The 21,785-nt window shown below is 43.0% G+C and overlaps 1 protein-coding gene across 1 annotated transcript; it reads left to right on the top strand.

The window, feature by feature from the left end:
- The first annotated feature begins 15,137 nt into the window (after nucleotides 1-15,137).
- Nucleotides 15,138-20,045, top strand: exosc3 (exosome component 3). The gene is made up of 4 exons (XM_084469458.1): nucleotides 15,138-15,380; nucleotides 15,773-15,922; nucleotides 16,120-16,271; nucleotides 19,471-20,045. Exons 1-4 carry the CDS (start codon nucleotides 15,156-15,158, stop codon nucleotides 19,676-19,678), a joined length of 735 nt encoding a protein of 244 aa, XP_084325584.1. The 5' UTR covers nucleotides 15,138-15,155; the 3' UTR covers nucleotides 19,679-20,045.
- The last annotated feature ends 1,740 nt before the right edge of the window (nucleotides 20,046-21,785 follow it).

A 21,785-nucleotide genomic window follows, 5' to 3' on the forward strand; every position in this document is an offset into this window, starting at 1 on the left:
AAAACACCCCAAACCGTAAAAATAAATAAAATCATGCCCTTTCTCCGTCCGTCAGCAGTCGTCCCGAGCGCAAAGATATGTTTACGCTTTGTAAGTGTGTGTAGGTAGGTAGGATGTAAGTGTGTAAGTGTGTGTAGGTAGGTAGGTAGGATGTAAGTGTGTAAGTGTGTGAAGGTAGGTAGGTAGGATGTAAGTGTGTAAGTGTGTGAAGGTAGGTAGGTAGGATGTAAGTGTGTGAAGGTAGGTAGGTAGGATGTAAGTGTGTGAAGGTAGGTAGGTAGGATGTAAGTGTCTAAGTGTGTGAAGGTAGGTAGGTAGGATGTAAGTGTGTAAGTGTGTGAAGGTAGGTAGGTAGGATGTAAGTGTGTGAAGGTAGGTAGGTAGGATGTAAGTGTGTGAAGGTAGGTAGGTAGGATGTAAGTGTCTAAGTGTGTGAAGGTAGGTAGGTAGGATGTAAGTGTGTGAAGGTAGGTAGGTAGGATGTAAGTGTGTGTAGGTAGGTGGGATGTAAGTGTGTGAAGGTAGGTAGGTAGGATGTAAGTGTGTGAAGGTAGGTAGGTAGGATGTAAGTGTGAAAGTAGGTAGGTAGGATGTAAGTGTGTAAGTGTGTGAAGGTAGGTAGGTAGGATGTAAGTGTGTGAAGGTAGGTAGGTAGTTAGGTGGGACGTGGAGTTAGGTAGTGTGTGTAGAGTGTGTGGGTAGTTAGGTAGGTAGGTAGGATGATAGTGTGTGTGGCTAAGGTGTGTGATGTTTCTAGGAAGCAAGAGGTGCTGGGATATATGACATGTTAATGGTGTTAACGTGATGTCAACATCACACACGTCCAAGGGAAATAAGTGGCATTCATGTGTCCTGTAATGGTGTGGTCCAGATGCCTCGGACACCAGCCTTCCGAGTTGCAAGTGGGGAAATCTCCCAGCTTTCTTGCAGCATTTCACGGAGGAACGCCCCCTTTTGGTCGGCCTCACTCGGAATTCATGATGTGTTCCAGATACCTCGGACACCAGCCTTCCGATTTGCACTTGTGACGTAATTTCCTGTCTCGTAGCACTTCCCGTTCATCTTTGTGATCGTGTCCTGTCATTGGCTAGTCGTTGTTATTGTTAGCTACATTAGCCTCTTTAGCAAACCAGCTCGAAAACGAACAACACAACTTTACATTGTATTGCACACACAGCAAGACCGTGCAATGCATGAATTGGTGACCGGAATAAAATAGCAATGTAATCAAGTGTGTAAGAGCATTTAAAATTAAAAAAATTCAACATTAAAATGACCAACGTGGTACAAATAGGCTACAAAGAAAATAAATCTCTTCACGGGCGCAGCCATTTTTGAGCGTCATCACTGAGTTTAGTCTCAGAATTCCAAGGGGGCCGACCAAAAGGGGGCGTTCCTCCGAGAAATGCCGTAAGAAATCTGGGAGATTTCCCCACTTGCAACTCGGAAGGTTGGTGTCCGAGGCATCTGGAACACACCATTAGGTTTGGTTGACAGCACAAGTGACCATGGTGATAGAGCAACGCTAAAAGAGAGCGTCTTTCGTGTCCCAGCTAACCCAGGCTTTGAGCACAACATACCTCGCTAACCCACTAATCGAGGTTCGTAGTACAGGGCACTGGTTTGCTAAAGAGGCTAATGTAGCTAACAATAACAATGACAAGCCAATGACAAACGGGAACGCTATAAGTGCTGCAAGCCAGGAAATTACGTCACAAGAGCAACTCGAGTGGGTGGTGTACGAGGCATCTGGAACACACCATCTGTTATCAAAATCTGGCCCCAGTTGCTGAAAGGAAGTAGAATCATCGGAGTGTCATGAGGTGTCGTTCACGAGAACTTTCTGATGTCGCAAAAATGTTTGCAATAATTCCCAGCGATATGAACGTGCCGATAATACTAGGGCTTGCGGACCTCTGAGTGGGTTTCCTGTGGTACGTGCTTATGGTGTGTTCCAGATACCTCGGACACCAGCCTTCTGAGTTTCACTTGTGACGTAATTTCCTGTCTCGTAGCACTTATAGCGTTCCCATCTTTGTGATCGAGTCATTGTTATTGTTAGCTACATTAGCCTCTTTAGCAAACCAGTTCGAAAACGGACAACACAACTTTACATTGTATTGCACGGACAGAAAGATCGTGCAATGCATACATTGGTAACTGGAATGAAGTAGCAATGTAATCAAGTGTGTAAGAGCATTTAAAATCGACATTAAAATGACCAACGTGGTACAAATACAAAGAAAATAAATCTCTGCCATTTTTGCGTGTCATCACTGAGCTCGGTATACTCTCAGAATGCCAAGGGGGTGCAACCAAAAGGGGGCGTGCCTCCGAGAAATGCCGCAAGAAAGCTGGGAGATTTCTCCACTTTGACCTCGGAAGGCTGGTGTCCGAGGCATCTGGAACACACCATTAGCTTGGAGCGCACACACTTGAAGGCCTACTGGGCTGGCTGCTTTAAATGGTGTGTGTGTGTGTGTGTGTGTCCCCCCTTTGTAAGGCTGCATGTTCGGCATGTGTGTATGTAATGTTTGTGTCGAGATGTTGTACGTGTGTGTGGGCGTGACGTACATGCAACAATTTTAGAATTGTCCCTGTGCTTGCAAAAAAAAAGCTCTTAAATAAATGTTATTGATGGCGACTTAACATTCATCTGCGTTCCCAGGCTGGTACGGGTCCCCCTCGTGTTATACAGACGGAACAGAACCCACGCCTCAGCTGTTATTGAACACATGTGGCCGACCGGTGACACACTAAACTACACATCATCATCCTCCGTGCAAGTTTATATTTCTTTCCATGATTGACTCAACTGGCTCCGATCTCAGCAGCTGAGAATGAATCCCGATCCGTCTAGACTCTAGACTTCTCTACTCTGAACGAAAAAATGTGGATCATGACGTCAGATACGAAGATTATCAATTTCATCTAGGTCTGTTTCACCACAAGGAGAATTATGATTGAAGACGGCTGACAGGAGGAAATAGACCCCGCCGCGGCCGCAATGGGTTAGCAGCTCATTGTGGCAGTAGCCCAGGCTTTGTTAAGCTATGGGTTACACCCCACCAAGCTACTAAATGACATAATGGAAAAATACCCCTAGAGTCAGCGAGAGCAGGGGTGGAAGATGACTCACCTGTGATGGACACGGTTACTGACCCTGGAACGAATTTGATTATGAGTAAGGAAAGCATGTCGGTGGAAGCCTCTAGTTCAAACTTAAGTGAGAAGAAGCTGCAGGTGTGTGTGTGTGTGGCTGGCAGAAGGTTACTACTCTGAACGGCCTGAGAATCCATCAAGGGAAAATGAAGTGCTTGGAAGAGGGAACACGGGGAACCCGCATTGATAGCTACTTCTTAAGAAGTGCATCGAGTCAGTGGGTTGAAGTCCAGCGACAGGAAGTAACCCACAGTTCGCAGGACATCAGCACCCCTGATGTTGAGGTAGATTCAAGCACTGAGGCAGAAAGGGAGGCCAGCCTACCAAAGAGGGAGAAGATGATTGGCCATAGGCCTGGGGTCAGGTGGCCAGGCGCAGCAGAAGGTAGGACTTGGGAAGATGTTAATGGTCTGGTTAGCATTCTGGGTCAGGGGAGCGTACCTATGTTCCCCGTTTTTCCCAAAAAGGGTCCTATGTTCCCCGGTACGCGATTCCTTAACAGGTCCTAATAATATTTTGAAAGGGCTTATTTTTTCCACCATAATTTCCATAATTGCCGAATTGCATGACATAAGACTATGCCTTCGCTGATTTAATTCAGCATTTTGTTACGGTAGATTACAGGCCACGTGACGCGCATATCCAAATATGATGAGGAGAGATTAGACTGTAAATTGTTGTATCTTGTATCTTATCTTACCCCACATGGAAAAAAAAGTTTCCATAATCCACATGCTATTTCTATACAGTTTCACACATATGAACAATCTGTGTGAAACTAGCAACGATACGTCGGTGTAGAGTCAATTGCGCTGGGTGCAAGATAGGGCCCTTAGTTAGTTTATTATTAGTATTTATTTATTTATTGTTTATTTATTATTAGTATTCAGTGTATTTATTAGTATTTATTTATTAGTAGTATTTATTGTTTATTTAGTTTTGTTTATTTAAACTGTCCAAATGTGACAAAAACAAAACCCTTTCACAGCCTAATCTCTGCTCATCTAGGCCTATTTGGATATGTGCGTCAAACGGCCTGTAACTGATGGCAATCAGCACTGATGGTGGAAAAAAGAACAGAGCGGGGAACATAGGACCCTTATTTTGAAAAAGGGTCCTTTGTTCCCCAGTCACATACAAAGCGGGGAACATAGGACCCTTTTTGGGAAAAGCGGGGAACATAGGACCCGGGGAACAAACCAATAATAACGCCAGACTATCAATGTAAATGTCTGTCAGCATGTATACACAGGGTTGCCAACTTTGTAGAGTAGAATGGAAACGCTTTTCGTGTGTGTGTGTGTGTGTGTTTGTGTGTGTGTGTGTGTGTGTGTGTGTGTGTGTGTGTGTGTGTGTGTGTGTGTGTGTGTGTGTGTGTGTGTGTGTGTGTGTGTGTGTGTGTGTGTGTGTGTGTGTGTGTGTGTGTGTGTGCGCGCGCGCGTCTTCCTCAGGTCAGGCAGAACACAGAACGATCTTTGAAAACGTATTTACCGCCCCTTCCGGTGGTCCCCATGGGACCTATGAGATCGTAAAATATGAATGGGTTTCAATGGAGAGAAAGTAATTATTTTCTGGTCCCAGTCTTTATATGCCCCGGATTACATATATGTTGATTTAAATTATAATTTTTCATGTCAAGAGTTTGACTGTTTATTATGCAATTGTTCAGTTAAAGGCTGTAGAGAATACACAATGAGAAAGACTGGACGGACGAGGAGACCCGGTTCATGCTGTGTTGATAGAATAATGTTAAGAAATAAAACTATCCTTGTATCGCAATGATCGCATTACATTTTGAGGGACTCATTTCTCAGCAGCGGCAGAATTTCACTTTTCTCCGGTGTAGCAAAGAATTCACTACAGCAGAACGTAAACAGAGAAGCGCACTCCAGGTAATATCAGTCCGCCGCTGCCGTAGCCTGCTTCCAACTACAGGGATTATAAACGAAATGCAATGCGATGCAAGGGTAGTTTTATTTCTAACAATATTCATCAACACAGACATTTACATAGAGTGGTTCTCAACCTTTTTTGAGCAAACGCCCCCAACCTTACCCTGATCCTCTGGTGCCCCCCCCCCCCCCCAATTTTTTTTTGCCATGTTTGATTGTGATGTGTTGGTTATTGAACTGTTAACCCGCGAACTTGGGTTATGTTTATCAGTGTTACTATAGAGATCATGACGATAGCTGAAGTAACGAGAGTCCGGGCATGTGCAGGACCGAACCGTGCTGTATGACCACTAGAGCATAGACAGTAAAAAGTAGCTGAGACAGTAGAGGGGTTAGAAACCCATAAATGAAAATAGGTTATTTATTTCAGGTAGCCTATTTTTGCACCAAAAAGATTTGAAAGGTTAGGTTGTGCGAACGCCCCCCAGGGGGCAGTACCGCTCCCGTTGAGAAACCATGACATAGATAGTCTGGTGTTATAATTGGTTTGCCTCGGGTAAACTGTTGGCAAGCTAGCAGTTCCCATCGACTTGCACTAGCCTAGCACCAGCGATCTCTGCAACTAGAAGGACTGAATGAAACGGGTTGAAAGCGGTCTCCAATGATAAATAACACACTGGCTCACTTGGAAAAGTTAAATTCTATAAAACTACTTTTATAGACTAGTTTTATATAGTTTTTATATAAACTACTAACAACTTTAAGTAAAATTTGTTGGCGCCTCTATTATATTATTTACGGTAGCCATTTAAGTAGGAGCTCTCAGTGATTAGTTGTTTCCAGCCGTTGTGACGATGCTATTGGAGTTATTGGAGTTTAACATGCATTTCCATGGAATTATAAATTCCAAAACTTTCCTCCTTTAACTGAACTCTGGTGCATTCGTTAATCGACTTGTATGGACTTCCTGTAAACATGGATTTATCACCGGTAAGGCACAGACTTGTAAAACAGTATTTTTTAATAAACTCCCGGTATGCCAACTAAATTGTTGATGCTTTGTTTTATGTGTAGGGACCCTAGTCATGCTACTGCAGAGGTTTGGTGCTATTTTAAGCAATATGAGTGGTTAAAAAAATGCAGATTTGGAAGCGTTCCACGCACTGCCCCTAGCCAATGCACTGTAAGCCATTTGGGCTGTTAGCGTTGCTCCAGGCAAGTTCTACAAGGTTGATCAACGAAAGAAAGTGTCTGGAGGGCTTATTTTATCTGTTTTCATGCCGAAAAAGACCCTGGGTTAAACTTTCGCCGGAATTACACTTTAAACTTGCGGACGACACCACCATCATGATCTGATCTCCTACAACGACGAGACCGCCTATGGAGAGGAGGGCAAGGAACTGGCGTCATGGTACCAGGACAACCACATGCTGGTGCTTTTTTTGTTATTGGTGTGTATATTATGTATACTATGCTACTTTTATAATATTCTATTATGTATACTATGCTACCTTTGCTATGCCCTATTTATGACTCTTTTTGTACCTTAACTGACTATGTTGTCGCTTGCCTTGCCATAAGAATTGTATTGCCCAGAATGACCCTGTGTTGTAGCCTACTGTACATTTGACAAATAAACGTAGCGTTAATTTGACTCTCAGCATGTTAATAAGAAACCATACACACATTCGTATTTATTTTTGCATATTTACGCTTTGTGATAGAGTGAGATAGACAGGAAGGTATAGGAGATAGAGGGGAGGACAAGCAGCAAAGGACCATGGACAGAAATCAAACCCAGGTCGCTGCGACTGTGCCTTAGGTCCCATGGCATGAACATTTCACTTTATGAGGTTTTTTAACATTAACTCAACTTTAACATAAGTTGAGTTCCCATAGCCTCCCTATGGTTCCCCAGTAGCTAAAAATTGTGTTAGGTGTAAACCGAGAAGTAGCTATCTTGCTCCGTCTCCCTCTTTGAAAAAAGGATCGCTGAAACGCTTCGATTTGGCTTCCGGCCCCATATGACGTCATATGGGGTCATGTTACCTCCCCCTTCTCTGCTTGACCCGCCCAGAGAATTTGGCCCACCAATGAGACAATGAGCTAGGACCGTGCGCCACGTGTGTGTGTGTGTGTGTGTGTGTGTGTGTGTGTGTGTGTGTGTGTGTGTGAATACACACACTCTAACGCAAGTGTTCTTTGTTATTTGGATAACCGTTCTGCTGTTGGTATTATGGCGCATAACACGCAACACAGCTTTTGACCATGATAATATATATGATATAGATATCTAAATATAATATGATATTATTTAGATCTAGAGCACCCGGAGTGTTCAGTGTTCCACTGTAAACACTAGCGCATGGTACCGTGGCCGCAAGCTGCTCAGGGCCACACCCCCACCCCCCACCTTGACCCGCCTCTAAAAACGACACGTTTGTGGAGAGCTCATTGTGGGACTGGCTCGTAGTGGCTGTAACTCTGCACCAAGGCTGAATTTCTTGAACATCTTCAAGTACTGTATTAGGGGCCCACTAACAACTATATTAAAGCATCCATAAAATAGCATGCCATGGGACCTTTAATAGTAGCCTACGCGCTCTACCCGGTGAGCGACTGGGGCGCCCCATACATGCACAATTTGGATTAAGGATTAAAACAGAACAGAAATGTGTAGACTTCACAAACAGCCACATCCAAAAAGTTGTAGCTATTCTTTTTTATTCTTTCTAGGGTTAGGGTTAGCCCTTGTATTTGTATTGCTATCGCGAGATAATAGTTGGGACTGCTGTGTTGGACGGACAGCCGTGCATATTTTTTACTTACAGTCTGTTCTGCAGATGTTCGTTTTCCAGGAAACAGAAGCCGTTCCTTAAACCCGCGGTGACCCACGCAACATCTGCCGGCAACTGTCCATTAGTGATTCCGGCTGCAGCACTACCGTGGCCTACTTTAGGGTCAGTGGAAGAGAACTTAAAACAGTTTGCCTAAGGTTAGGCTTTTTTAAGAGATACCGTCACACTTATACCCTCCTCATATGAGAGCAAAGCTGGTCACTTTTTTGGAGCATTAAGTAAAGCATGAATTATAAATATGCTTACCAAATTAGGTTTGCTGGAATCATTCTAGAAATCAATATATCAACACTCATACAAACACGTGGCGTGACGCGATTAATTGAGGCCCTTTTTCTTTGTTAAGATTTAACATTTAACAGGCCATTTAACAGAAACAAATGTATAAATGAAAGCTAGCAAGGTTATATAACGGTTGCAACTCATAGATGTAGGGATAATAATAATCCTAGCAATATTAAATAAATAGCCTAATCGTAGTCCAAACTTTTAGAGGCACTTGCAGGGATATAGCGCTCTCTGCTGGATACAACATCTTATACCAATCAGATTTGCTTTGCGTATTTTCGTATTCAGTGGGCCAATATCCTTTCAATGAGCATTGAGCACCTGAACTAGATGAACTTTGAGAAATTCCTGCCAAAATAATAAAATTCACGAAAATAATCACAATCGTTTTTCTCTTAAATGACAGTTTACAGTTCAAACTCCTTTGCTTTGTTTCATGATTATACAACATATAGATAACAGATAACTTCTCAAAGTATAGGCTACACGCACCTTTGATAGACCTGCAGTACACAAATCAGTACCAGGTCCGTCCTACGTACCTCTACAGTGGTCCCTCTCGGACCTGTGTTTCCATTTTTATGCTGTAGGGGCGCTGCACACACAAGGACAAAACACACGCACACAGGCTGCAGTAGACTAATCAGAACGACATATTGAATGAAACAGTTGGATATTAAACACAAATGTTTAATCAATAACCTTCCATCTTTTAAATTAAGTATTTAAAAATTTATTACACTAAACAACACATAGTATATCCTTGATCGGTGTACTTATGTGAACCACATTTTGCTCAGGTTAACAGAGGACATCTCAGTGAAAAAATAGTGAGATGTGAAATAATTTCATTATGAGCAAATTAGTTTATTGCTGACTGACTTTATTCCTGGGCTGATCTGTCTGGTCCTGAGCCACAGATATTAGCCTATGCGCTTTAGCTTTATTTCAGGGCATGTAAAATAAGTGCAGTGTCGGAATGGGGCCATGTCGGACTGGCAGCATGTAACCATAACAACGGCTAACGTGTAACGGTAACGGTGGTCCCGTTAAAATAATGTTAATCAGCTCAAGCCTAACATTATCTACAATCGCTGTTCTGGAACCAAAGATAATAGACCAAACCATCTACAACTTATAGGCCTATTTAATACAGACAGGTTGAGCACTTCAGGATATTTTGTCAGGTAATCTACTAACAACAGGTAAGACTGACCATGTAGCTTGAAGATGTCAGCTCCGACTTTCATCCAGGGCAATTCTGGTATCTGATGTGGTATGAGTGGCTCAGCCTGGTGTTTGGGCTGTAGCTGCTGGCACTGCACACACTTCGCCACCATTGTCTCTATGTCTCGTCCCATGCCAGGCCAGTATAGGACTTTTCTTGCTTTGGCTTTTGTGCGCTGCACGTCTTGGTGAGCCAGATGCAGCTTCTCCAAAATCACGCTCCTGAAGCTCTCGGGTATTACGATTTTGTCTCCGACCATGACAATGTCATTCTCAGTGCTGATATTGTCCTTAACTTGCCAGTAGCTGTGTAGTTTCCTGTCCAGACTTTTCTTTTTCGTAGGCCAGCCTTTCACGTGTTTCTCACACACAGCTTGTAACACTCTATCTGCTGCCGTTGCCCTTTTCAGTTGGCTGAGTGTCTCCTCACTCAGAGCATCTGTAGCTCCCAAGGCATACACAACTCTCTCGTCACAGGGGTTCTCGTTGATATTGTCACCGTCTCTACTCGCCGTGGCACGTGAGAGCTATGTCGGCAATGTACATGTGCCCTCTGGTGTGTATGTTACGTTGAGATCATACCTCTGTAATTGTAGAAGCATTCCTTGCAGCCGCACTGGAGCTTTGCTCAGCGGCTTGCGCATGATGACCTCCAAAGGCTTATGATCGGACTGCACAGTTACTGGTCTGCCATAGACATACTGGTGGAACCTTTTGGCAGAAAACACAATGGCAAGCAACTCTTTCTCTATTTGTGCGTACCTCTATGCCTCTCGTGTCGGTGAGCGCCCGTGAGGCATAGCACACTGGACGGCCATCCTGCAGCAGACAGGCGCCCAGTCCATCTTTTGAGGAATCAGCCTGTAGAGTCAGCGGCTGCTTGTGATCATAATACCTTAGCACTGGGGCTTGTGTGAGGGTAGACTTCAGTGCCTGTAGTGCTGCACTGTGGTGTGGGCACCACTGCCACGCTATATCCTTCTTCAGCAGCTGTCTGAGAGGAGCCGTAAGTGAGGCTTCATTTGGTATGTACTGCGCCAGGAATTTTGTCATTCCCAGCAGACGTTGGAGACTTTGTTTGTCTTCTGGGGTTGGCATGTCGACAATCGCTTAGATTTTTGTGTCGTCGGCCTTCTGTCCTGCTGCCATGATGATGTGTCCCATATACTTTACTGTGTCGATCTTGAACTGAATCTTGTCTTTGTTGAACTTAACATTCGCAGTCTTCACTCTCTCCATTACCTTCTGCAGTATTGCATCACGCTCCCGCTCTGATGACGCTGCAATAATCATGTCGTCTGCTATGACGTACACCCCTGGAATGTTGCCAAAGGTTCTTCTGTTGAAACACTTCACTTGCAGACTTGATCCCGAATGGGAGTCTGAGGAAGCGGAACCGGCCCCACGGCGTGTTAAAGGTGCATAGTTTAGACAACGGCTCATCTAGCTTAATCGGCCAGTATCCATCCTTCTCATCTAAGATGGAGAAGATGGATTTCCCAGCTAGTCTGCTCTGCACGTCTTCGGGAGTAGGAATGGAGTAGTGCTGGCGCTTGACTGCCTCATTCAGGTTACAAGGATCCAAGCACACCCTTAGCGCACCATTCTTTTTCTTTGTGGCAACAAGACTGTTCACCCATTCTGTAGGCTCGTTGACAGGTGCTATCACCTTTCTGTTCTGTAAGTCCTTGAGTGTCTCTCTCAGTGAGTCCATAATAGAGAGGGGTACATTTCTGCATGCATGACTCACAGGCATGACGCTGGGGTCAATGTGTATGTGATGTACTCCAGGAAACTCGCCCAATCCTGTGAAGATGTCTGCGTACCTCTGTAGTAACTCCTCTTTGGTGGCTGGAGGTTTTCCTTGTTGTGGAGTTGCTGCTGTGAGGGCATCCACTCTTCTCATCAGCTGCAGCTCCTCACATGCCTCTCCGCCCAGAATAGGCTTGTCTGCTCGGCTACTCACATGAAAGTTCAGCACAGCTTCACTTTTGGAGGTCCTGCAGTCTAAAGATGTAACGCCTTCCGCTGGTAGGCGTGCTCCACCAAAAGCTATTAGCACAGTCTCTGTAGGCCTCAACTGAATGGGACCTGGTAACTGCCGGTACACGTGCATGGGAAGCACATTTGCATCGGCTTGAAATCAATTGCCACGCCTCTGATTGTAGCTGTTTCGTGCCATACAGTGCCTTTTGCTTGGTGATCTGCTTTCTTCTTGTTCCCATTTTCAATCATGCCAATGTAGAGAGAGCTAACCCTGCACACCTTTGAGAAATGGCAGTTTTTTCCACATTTGTGACACACAGCTCCATAAGCTGGGCATTGACGGGGCTCATGCGTGTTTCCACAGTTACGGCAGACACTTGTTACCTGCTTATTGTGGCTTGGTTTGTACTTGTTCCAGCTGGCCGTACGTGTTTGCCTTCCTGTTTCCCTCAATGCATCCACTGCGGTGTCATGGACAACCGGTGACGCTTGCATTGCTTGTATTTGTGTCTTGGCGAGCTCTGCAGATCTACATGTTTCTATGGCTCTACGCAAAGGGAGCGCATTACCACGTAACAGTCTCTCTTTCAGACGAGTGTCATTTATGCTAAACACTAATTTATCCCTGATCATGTCATCTTCATTTCTGCCAAACTCACAGTCTTTGCTTTTTTGACGCAGCTCCGTGATAAATCTGTCCACCGATATTCCTGCTGACATCGTGTGACCAAAACTGATAGCGTTCGAAAACTACGTTCTTTTGTGGGCTGCAGTAGTCCCTGAATGCTACCAGCACTTCCTCCATCGTTGGTTCGTCTCCTTCTTGGGGAATGGTAAGCGTATTATACACTTCCAGGGCCTCCTCGCCGACAGTGTGAAGTAGAATGGCTATTCTAACCTCCTCGTCTTTGTCACCCGCACCTGAAGTGACCGTATACAGCCGAAAACGTTGCTCCCATCTGCGCCAATTCTCTGCGATATTGCCGGTGAGCATCAGCGGTGGCGGTGGCTTAAACTGCTCCATGTTCGCGCGCACTAGCACTTGTTAGCTGCCTGATAATCTTCCGCAGTCAACTCGTTTTTCATACCGTCCCCGACTTACTCTGTAACTCCGTCTTCTGACACCATGTTGTAGCTTTATGTAATGCTGGTTATTGTTGTACTAATATTACTCGTGGGTTACTTAAGCATATAATAGAAACACACAGAGGCAAGGATGCAGTACGAGCTGATCTTTTACTGGTGCTCAAAACACACACAACCACCAGACCAACGCCGTCGATCCCAGAACCTAGCAATAGTGACAGTCCAACACAGTTGAGCACCGAGTGCTCAATCCAGTACACCACAACAAGTGTCTTGATTTGTTAAACCTTTGAAAGAAGGTTGACAATAAAAAGTGTCAGGTATGACATGTAGCAAGCAATATGCTTCCCACTGTCAATTACTTAATAACATGTATTTTTAAAACACCGTTTTTAAAGGCAATTAGCAAAAATACTGTTTTTATTATTGTAAATTCAATGTGCCAACATGAACACAAGTTAATAAACAAAGTGCACACAATTATTTGTGCAGTACAAACAAGAAAATAGCACTATATCTCTGTACATATCCAGCCACCTGTATAACTGCTACCACCAAACATGGGACAATTGATTGATAATTACTGAGTTATTACTGAGTCATTTACATAGGTGATGATTTAACGTTCTTTTTTGCTTTCTTCTGTTTTTCTGTCTCTTCTATGATTACATTAATGAGTTCACATACTGCTCCCTGAAAGAAAGTTTCACGTCCAAGTGAATCGGAGGCATTGCCAAATATGAAACCACCTTTTTCTCTTTATCATCATGTTTCATTCGTTTAAACAAATATGTGGTGTTTCCAAAGTAGCGAAAAGCATCACGTTGCCTGTGGGACTGGCTGGTGAGATGGGTAAATGAGAACAAAACATTGTTTATACAGACAGTTCTAGGCTACTCTTCATCAAAATCAAATTCATAATAAAAATAATGACCCCTTTCAAACTGCTTCTGTTGTTTATTTTATTACCTTTTTTATACAGTTGTTGGCATGCTTTTCCTCCGCCATTGTTGTCCGTTGCTCTGATAGCTACAGTGGTCTGAGAGGCAGACTTAACTTTTTAAATGGAAGTGTATAATTTGTGTAATTTTTCATACTGTAGTGGCACATGTTGGTATTGTTACGTTGATAATCGATTAAAACTTAACCTACCTCGCTTAGCATTGATATTAAAGTTAGCAATATTTATACGTTCTGGCGGCATAATAACTATTGGGGGGCAAAAAAACATGTGTGTGTCAAATGGTAAGTGCATTAAACCGTTAATTTAATTTAAAAAAAAATAAACAAGGCTGGGTGTGTGTGTGTGTGTGTGTGTGTGTGTGTGTGTGTGTGTGTGTGTGTGTGTGTGGCTTGAAAGTAGAGTGTGGCTCTACTTTCTACAGTGGCTTGACAGAGACTTTTTGAACTACTTTTTTTGGCAGTCTTGTTCCCAGACTTTTTCAAACTGTTTGAACTAGGCCTACTGTAATTTGTCGTGTTCCTCCGACTTTGGAGCTACTTAAAGTAGCGCCCCTATCAGCTGACTGCTAACGCGGTCCTATTAAAAGCACATACGCTGATAGGCGGTCAATTTAAGACCGTCCATCTCAAACACACACTTCGCGAAGTTAAGTGTGCTGAGCAGAATTTCGCCCACCCAACACCCAAGCCTCCACCTGCTTTGGTTCTGCTCTGTATGGTATGTAAGTTATACAATAGGTTGAGATATCTGATGTCAAATGTTGGTAAAAAAAAAGAAAAGAAAAAGTAACTGAGTTAGTAACTGAATTACTCTATACTAAAACGAACGAGTGATTCCTGACAGTATTGACATTGAAAAAATGTACATTATTCATTATGTGCAGTACATTTAGTGTTATTGCCCACAGATAGGTAGGCCTAAACACTGCAAAAGCCAGAAACGTCCATGTGTGATGGTGCTAGTAATTTATATTTATCTTCATAGAGTAAAGAATAATTCTGAAAATAATAATTTGATAATTTGATTTTACATACAATAATAAACAATAAAACAATACTTTTACAATAACAATTATTTGAAAATATCTTTGTTTGTTTTGATAATCTGTCCACAATTAGTTATACTCTAAAAATATTTAAGAAAATTCAGCGTATTAAATGCTTATTGAACACCATATCTTATTCTTCACAGTTATTTAGATTCGTTGTAGTAGCTACTGCAAATAAAATAGATAGAGAAAAAGATAAAATAAGAACACCCCCGGATACGCCTTTTAGAAAGAAGGGTGTAGTGGGTGTAACTTACAGTCCTCGTTATTTGCAATATGCATTGTGTATTTTTTTTTTCATTGTGTTACCTCATTGAAGCAATAGACCAGTTCAGTGTATTGTAACTGTAATCATTGGGATTTAAGTAAACCTTATCCTTTTCCTCGTTTTAATTTTTTGTAGTGTAGTTATTCAAAACGTAAAATAAGTAACTTTTATTTAAGTGCGAGTTAAAAATCGGACGACATCCGGCCCATCTGAAGATGTCCTCCAACAAACCCTCTCGTTTTCGGACCACTGTTTCCATTCCTATGCTGTAGGGGACGCTGCATTACTTGTGTGATTTTACTTCATTTTCATGTGTTACAGTTATTGCTGTCCCCGATGTCTGTACCACACATGGCAAACGTACGAGAGCAACGCCATGGAATCGTGCTTAAAAATTAAAGTTGGTGCAGTGCTATTACCAGGAGATGTGTTCACTTTTATTAAAACTGATACAATATCGTTGACCGATACTCTGAAAGACGAGAAGATAATCTGTGGTCCCGGACTGCGGCGGAATGGAGACGATGTTGTTGTCTGCAAAAGTGGAGTTCTGCGGCATAAAAACCCTAACCTGTACTGGGTGGATTCTCAACAGAGACGGGTGAACTGCAAGATAATGAAATGATTACATCTAGATATATGATTGGTCTTTAGATGCATAGTTCACTTGGTTATTTACTTGCTTACAGTACTGTAGCCGCATCATAAGATACTTTTTAAGTAAATGGTTGCTTTATGAGTAAAAAGCAAATAAATCATATCACATAATGTCCGTATTGTTCTCCTTTTCGAAAATCATTATGGAACATGGTTATGGTAACTGTCTTATATCTATGTATCCTTGAACATCTAACCTCTGTGTCAGCACAGGTTAGAGGTTTGACCATCAATGAGTCTTTGAGGAGCGGAATGAGTGTTAAGCAGACGGTAACCACAACATATTGCTTGTTCTGTTGGCCCTAACTAAAGGAAATGGATCTTTCTCTCCGACAGTACGTTCCAGTCAAAGGAGAGAGTGTGATTGGCATCGTAACGACCAAGTCGGGGGATGTCTTTAAGGTGGATGTGGGGGGGAGCGAGCAAGCTTCCCTCTCCTACCTGGCGTTCGAGGGTGCGACCAAGAGGAACAGGCCAAATGTGCAGGTTGGTATGACTATTACTAGTTATAAGAATATGGCAAAACATCTCATTGACTTTTTCGAAAGGGTTTATCATGATTAACATGAGCCAGTCAAAGTGTAAAATCTTGTAAATCCAAAATATAGGAAGAGTGTAAAGCACTTGTATCGAGACAAACTGTGTGTGTGTGTGTGTGTGTGTGTGTGTGGTGACCTCCCAAGGTGGGGGACCTGGTCTATGCTCAGTTCCTCATAGCCAACAAGGACATGGAGCCGGAGCTGGTGTGCATCGACAGCTCGGGACGGGCCAACGGCCTGGGGGTGTTCGGGGCCGGGGGCCTCCTCTTCAAGGTGTCCCTTGGACTAGTGCGCAGGTACAGCCCCCTGAGACAGCCCCCCCCCCTGTAAGGCGCTGCTGCGTCACGTTGGGTGCTGGAAAGTGCATTAGTTTAAGAAATGTGTTTTGGGCTGAGAGTTTTAGGAAGTGGGGGGGGGGGGGGGGCGTTTTATCTCATGGTTACTAGGGATTGACCAATATGGATTTTTTTTTAGGGTCGATGCAGATTAAAATAATAAATAAATAAAAAACGGCAAATTAAAAAACGCAAATATCAGCCAATAATATCGGTTGATTACTAATTACCCCATTTTTTTTTTTAGTACCACCGTTGTGTAGGCGCGCTATAAAAAGCAATGTTGTCAAATAAATGCGCTGCATAAACACGTTCGGGATATCGGGGTCCAGGAAGCCCAAAGGCTGGGTTACAGTTATACTCCTCCGCAAAGTGCTGAATGTAGACACGGAGAGCCTCGTCCGTAGCTCTACATACGCATCCAATGTTTTTAAACTATCCGTCGCCGTCTGACGGACAGAGACGGTGAGGGCTGTGATTGGTCCACTAACAAAATGATTTCCGGAATCACTTCCCGGTTTGACTTTGCACCTTATTTACTTTATATCTTGTTTACTTTGCACATTAAGGACCAATAAAACACAAAATAAGATTTGCGTGGTATTTACATGGTTAGTAGTCAACATATAAGATTGATCAGGCGGCGAATTGCATTGTGTATCCGACATCCTGCCGGAGAACTGCGAATGCTATAATAATCTGATTACGGAGTCGGAAAGTATACTTTGGCCTTAAAGGTCCCATGACATGCCACCAGGTGTGGTGTGATTAGCCGTTACAAGCCGTTTTGGAAATCTGCCCCTTATGACATCACAAGTGAGCGTGTCCACCGAGATGTGTGCTGGACAGATCAGTCTATCAGCCTACCCAGTGGACTGTAGCAAACGGTGCTCATCTATCCGTCACACATCTAGGTGGACACGCCCACCTGTGATGTCATAAGGGGCAGATTTCCAAAACGGCTTGTAACGGCTAATCACACCACACCTGGTGGCATGTCATGGGACCTTTAACCCTCACTCACTAAATAAACCACTGCTGAGATGTTGCTTTGCCATCTACACACAATGCAGCGTTATACAATAGGTTTCTGGGAAGCCTCACGGCCTCGCCCCCAGCGTGGCCTTGAGTGTGGCACTCGCCTCCCATTCACTTTTCTATGTATCTGCAGTGTGTGCAGGGTACTCAGATCAAGTAGTTTAACTTTTCCCACACACTCTCCAATACACCACTGCCTGCAATTGGCCAACAGTACCATATGGATGAGTGCATCTATTGTTCTCCACGTCTCAGCCCACAAATCAGTGACTGTATTTTACCATTTTGCAAGAGCTGCATTCAACAGCTTAAGTAAACAAGCCAAATAGAGCGCAACAGTGTGGTTCCGGAAGTAAAAATCCCTTTCATTTTCATCGTAGAGATTTTGATTTGAAGCCTTAAAGGACAATTCCGGTATTTTGAACATTGAGCCCCCTTTCTGGTTTGTCTAGGATGAAATAGAGTGGTTGACACCGAAATTTTGACTATTGGTCCTGTCTCGGGTATTTGGCTCATTTCAAATCGCCCTGCCTGCTTCAGAATGGCTGGCTACGGGCATTCACAAACCTGTCCTTAAAACAACCCTAAACGTTCCTTTTCAGAAATGTGCAACTCACCGAGTTGGAAACGCTAAGAGGGGCTGGTTGTAGTCTTTTCGCTCGGTTCTAGCCCTACTGTTGATGCGGAGAACCGAGCAAAAAGACTACAACCAAACAGCCCGATTTCATTTTCCGGTTCCGGTCCGCTTTCCGTTTCAATGGGAAATAAAACATGACAGAAACTGTATTTCGCTACAATACTTGATTTGGAACATCAACCAACACCACTAACCACTCGGTGAGTTGCAAAGATGAACTGAACAACATCTTTGATTGGTGGAGCTCGCCGTTACCAGGAAACGTTTACTGCACCCGTGAAAGTGAATGCTGCTATTTCCACTGAACTCAATCACTTACCGCAGCAACCATGATTTATATTTATGGAAAGTTTGAGTTGTGGTTAGAGCTGTAGAGGAAATGAGCTGTACATGAAAAATATGTTGATATAGAATATAAAATAAAAGTAAAAATACCTGTGTGTGTGTATATATATATATATATATATAGCACTAGCAGTGCTTTTTAGTAATTTGGGTAGTGTAAAGGCAAAGGAATATATAATGTTGAATGGATACATAACTGGAATAACAAGACTGAATTCGCATGTATTAAAAACAAGTAACGTTATTACGCCGTGACTGCAGTCAGCACGGAAGGAACATACCATGTCGATGACAACGCTATACATTATATGAAACCCTATAAATGCACACACACACAGAATATGTGACACAACTTTCTAAACAATATAATCATGTCAAAGGTTATAAGATGCAAGAAACGCGCTGAACTATTGGGGTGTAACCATTGCAAAAAGGTTCGCAATGGTTTATGGGATGAGGAGTTCCTTCACTCGTTCACAAAAATAATGTGCAAAATTATTTTTTGCCCCGAATCAAATGTTTAATGGTCACAACTACCATGATGAACGATGGTTGGTTCCAGGCTTAAAACTCTTTATATAAGGATTTTACGAAAAGTCGACGGTGAAAATGAATTGGAAATTTACTTCCGGAACCAGAGCTGTTCAAAAAGGGGGCGGTCACTGTTACACTCTATTCAATTTTGTTTCAAGCATACCTACTGTTAAAGGGCCCCTATTTAAACCCAGGTGGGATGTTGACAAACCACTACGAGCCAGTTCAAAGTCTACCCATTTGCAATGTCGCAAGTTGTCCACACAGATCATGTATGAATAGAGGAAATATGGACAGATCCACCTACAAGTTGGAACAGTCACCTGGGTAGGCTGGTGGGTTGATCTTTCTAGTCATCATACATTTGTATGGACACTCCCATGTGTGATGTCACTATCGGGTACATTTCCGCCCTTAAATATGTCAAACGTGTGTTTGACATGTGTCATGTGAACTGACCACACCATGTGCACGTTTGCTCACTTTCCCCCACCTGCCTTCCTCTCTCTCCCCATAATTTCTCCCCCCCTCTTCATCACTACCTTTCTCTCCCTTCCCTCTCCCTCTTTACGTCTCTCTCTCCCTCTATCCACCCTCCTTCCCCAGACTGCTGGCCCCCCAGAATGAGATTGTGAAGGACCTGGAGAAGCTGTACCCGTGTGAGCTGGTGCTGGGGATGAACGGCCGACTGTGGGTGAGGGCGGCCACGGTCCAGAAGACGCTGATCGTGGCCAACCTCCTGGAGAGCAGCGAGAACATGACTGCTCAGCAGAGACGCACCCTGTTCAAGAGGGTGGTCGACGGAAACCTCTAGTGGAGCCCTCCTCAACGACCCTGTTGGTTTGGTCTTTTAGTAAGGGAAGGAGCGAGAGAGACAGACCAATTGGGACAGTGAGACCAGAGGGATGGACAGATTATAGGGAGGGAGACCAACAAAAACGGTGAGGCAAAGAAGGATAAATACACAGAAAGGGGGGTATACAGGTAAATGAGCACAGACACAAAGGGGGGTATGAGGAGAGATAACCCAAGACAGGTGCAGTGCGCATGAAATGGCACGGTGTCCACACCAGGCAGTTTTACTTTTTTTTTTTTTTTTAAGATGTAAACAATGATTTGTGACATAATTCTGCTGTACATATTGCTTTATTTTCTACTTTTAAATAAATTACACAATTAGTTATGCACGCTTATTTCTATAAAAGGTTTAGAATGTTTTTTGTGTACAGTTGTGTATAAGGCATCCAAGGCATCCATCAAATTTAATAAATTACTTCACTACACTGCTTTAGATGGAACAAATAATAAAATATACATAGGCCTGTATATCAAACATTATATATTATATAAAAATGAATATGCTGCTTAAGAAAAAATAATCTCTTTTCTCAAGGTAAAATTTGATCACAACGTCGTCCACAAGGTGGTCGCATTTACCAATTCGCCTCATGCTTTTCGGGAAGAAAAACGAATCCCTGGTTTGATCCCTGGTTTTGCTCGTCACTGTAAGTGAGGGAAACCTCAGTGTCTCTCGAGGGAAAATAAAGGTTGATTGATTGATGTAAAACTCATATGTGACCGCCTATGCCTTCTATTCCTCAAATTAAATATGGAAGAGGCAAAGACTGGCCCGTAAACTAACACAAGTTAACGGGAGCGGCGGTTTTTGCTGGATGGAGGTTTTCCACGTTGAGACACATACCATACACATACTACAGGAGCCTAGACGTATGGAAGCATATATGTAGCAAAATTCAAATGGCAATGCATTTTGCAATTTGCAATTCATTATGCAATTTAATGTAATTTTAAAAAACGTTATTCAAAGTGTATTTTAATATGCAAAGTGACAATGAAATCCTCAATTCAATTTGAAAAGGTTATAACACTAAAAATAGGAATTAACATTTTGTCAGAATTTTTGAGTGCCTTTATTCAAATGGAAAGATATAGCGACCGGTGACTGGGCGGGACCTACGTAAGTCCTGCCCAGTGTCACTGTTGAGTCACCCTTTGTTCGCTGATTGTGGTGAAAGGTTAATGTTGTATTTGTCGTGTTGATTGATGATCGTTTGCACCATTGCACGACCGTGATTCGTTTGTATGCATTGTATGCAAGGCTACACTTGCCCTTATCTAGAGCTGGTTTACCAGTACACAATGTTTAAAACTGAGCAAAGTCGATGTCAGCAGACTATTACAACGTCAATCAATAGTAAAATATGTGATATGATGGTTGATTATTTTCTATTAGTAAAACATTCATGTTCTGCCATGTTCATGCGCGTCACGAGTAAACCATACGTCATCAACTGTTATCAAAATCTGGCCCCAGTTGCCGAACGGAAGTAGAATCATCAGAGCGTCACGAGGTGTCGTTCACGAGAACTTTCCAACGTCGCGAAAATGTTTTCCCCATAATTCCCAGTTATTTGAACGCACCAAAAGACACAGACGCACTGCTTTGATATAAGATACCGTTTGTGTGTTATATTTGTGCCATCTGCCGGCAAAGTTGCGCATTACACCATAGTAGTTTTTTTTTTTTTTTTTTTTACAATTGACACTGACGTCATGTAATGAGATATCCACACCAAACTTTTACACATATTAAGGAGGTGTCCTTTATGAGAATGCTAGGATTCAAGTACCTGTCTCCCTTTGACGTCGACTTGCGAGGGAATTTAAGCATTAGCACTTAGCTTAGCATTTATTGAAATTGAACTGTGACGTCATTATTTGAGCTATCGCCCAGAAATGGGGTTGGAAGGGGGATTTCTACGTCCCCAAGTAGTGTACTGTACAGAAAAAAACCTAGGCGGACATTATGGGTCCAACTTGGCAAAATCCATTCCATTATAAAGTTTTCCATTTATGTTCCATTTAAGCTAAATAAACACACTGGGATCATAAGCAGTGTT

Source organism: Micromesistius poutassou (assembly GCF_964030765.1).
Source record: "Micromesistius poutassou genome assembly, chromosome: 6".
Lineage (NCBI taxonomy): Eukaryota > Metazoa > Chordata > Actinopteri > Gadiformes > Gadidae > Micromesistius > Micromesistius poutassou.

Bases quoted from the DNA above. Each gene is read 5' to 3' on its own strand.
- exosc3 (XM_084469458.1), top strand. From the start codon at position 15,156: ATGGAATCGTGCTTAAAAATTAAAGTTGGTGCAGTGCTATTACCAGGA. The intron at 15,381-15,772 runs GTGAACTGCAAG...TCTCTCCGACAG, and splicing joins TGGATTCTCAACAGAGACGG to TACGTTCCAGTCAAAGGAGA. The intron at 16,272-19,470 runs GTACAGCCCCCT...CTCCTTCCCCAG, and splicing joins TCCCTTGGACTAGTGCGCAG to ACTGCTGGCCCCCCAGAATG.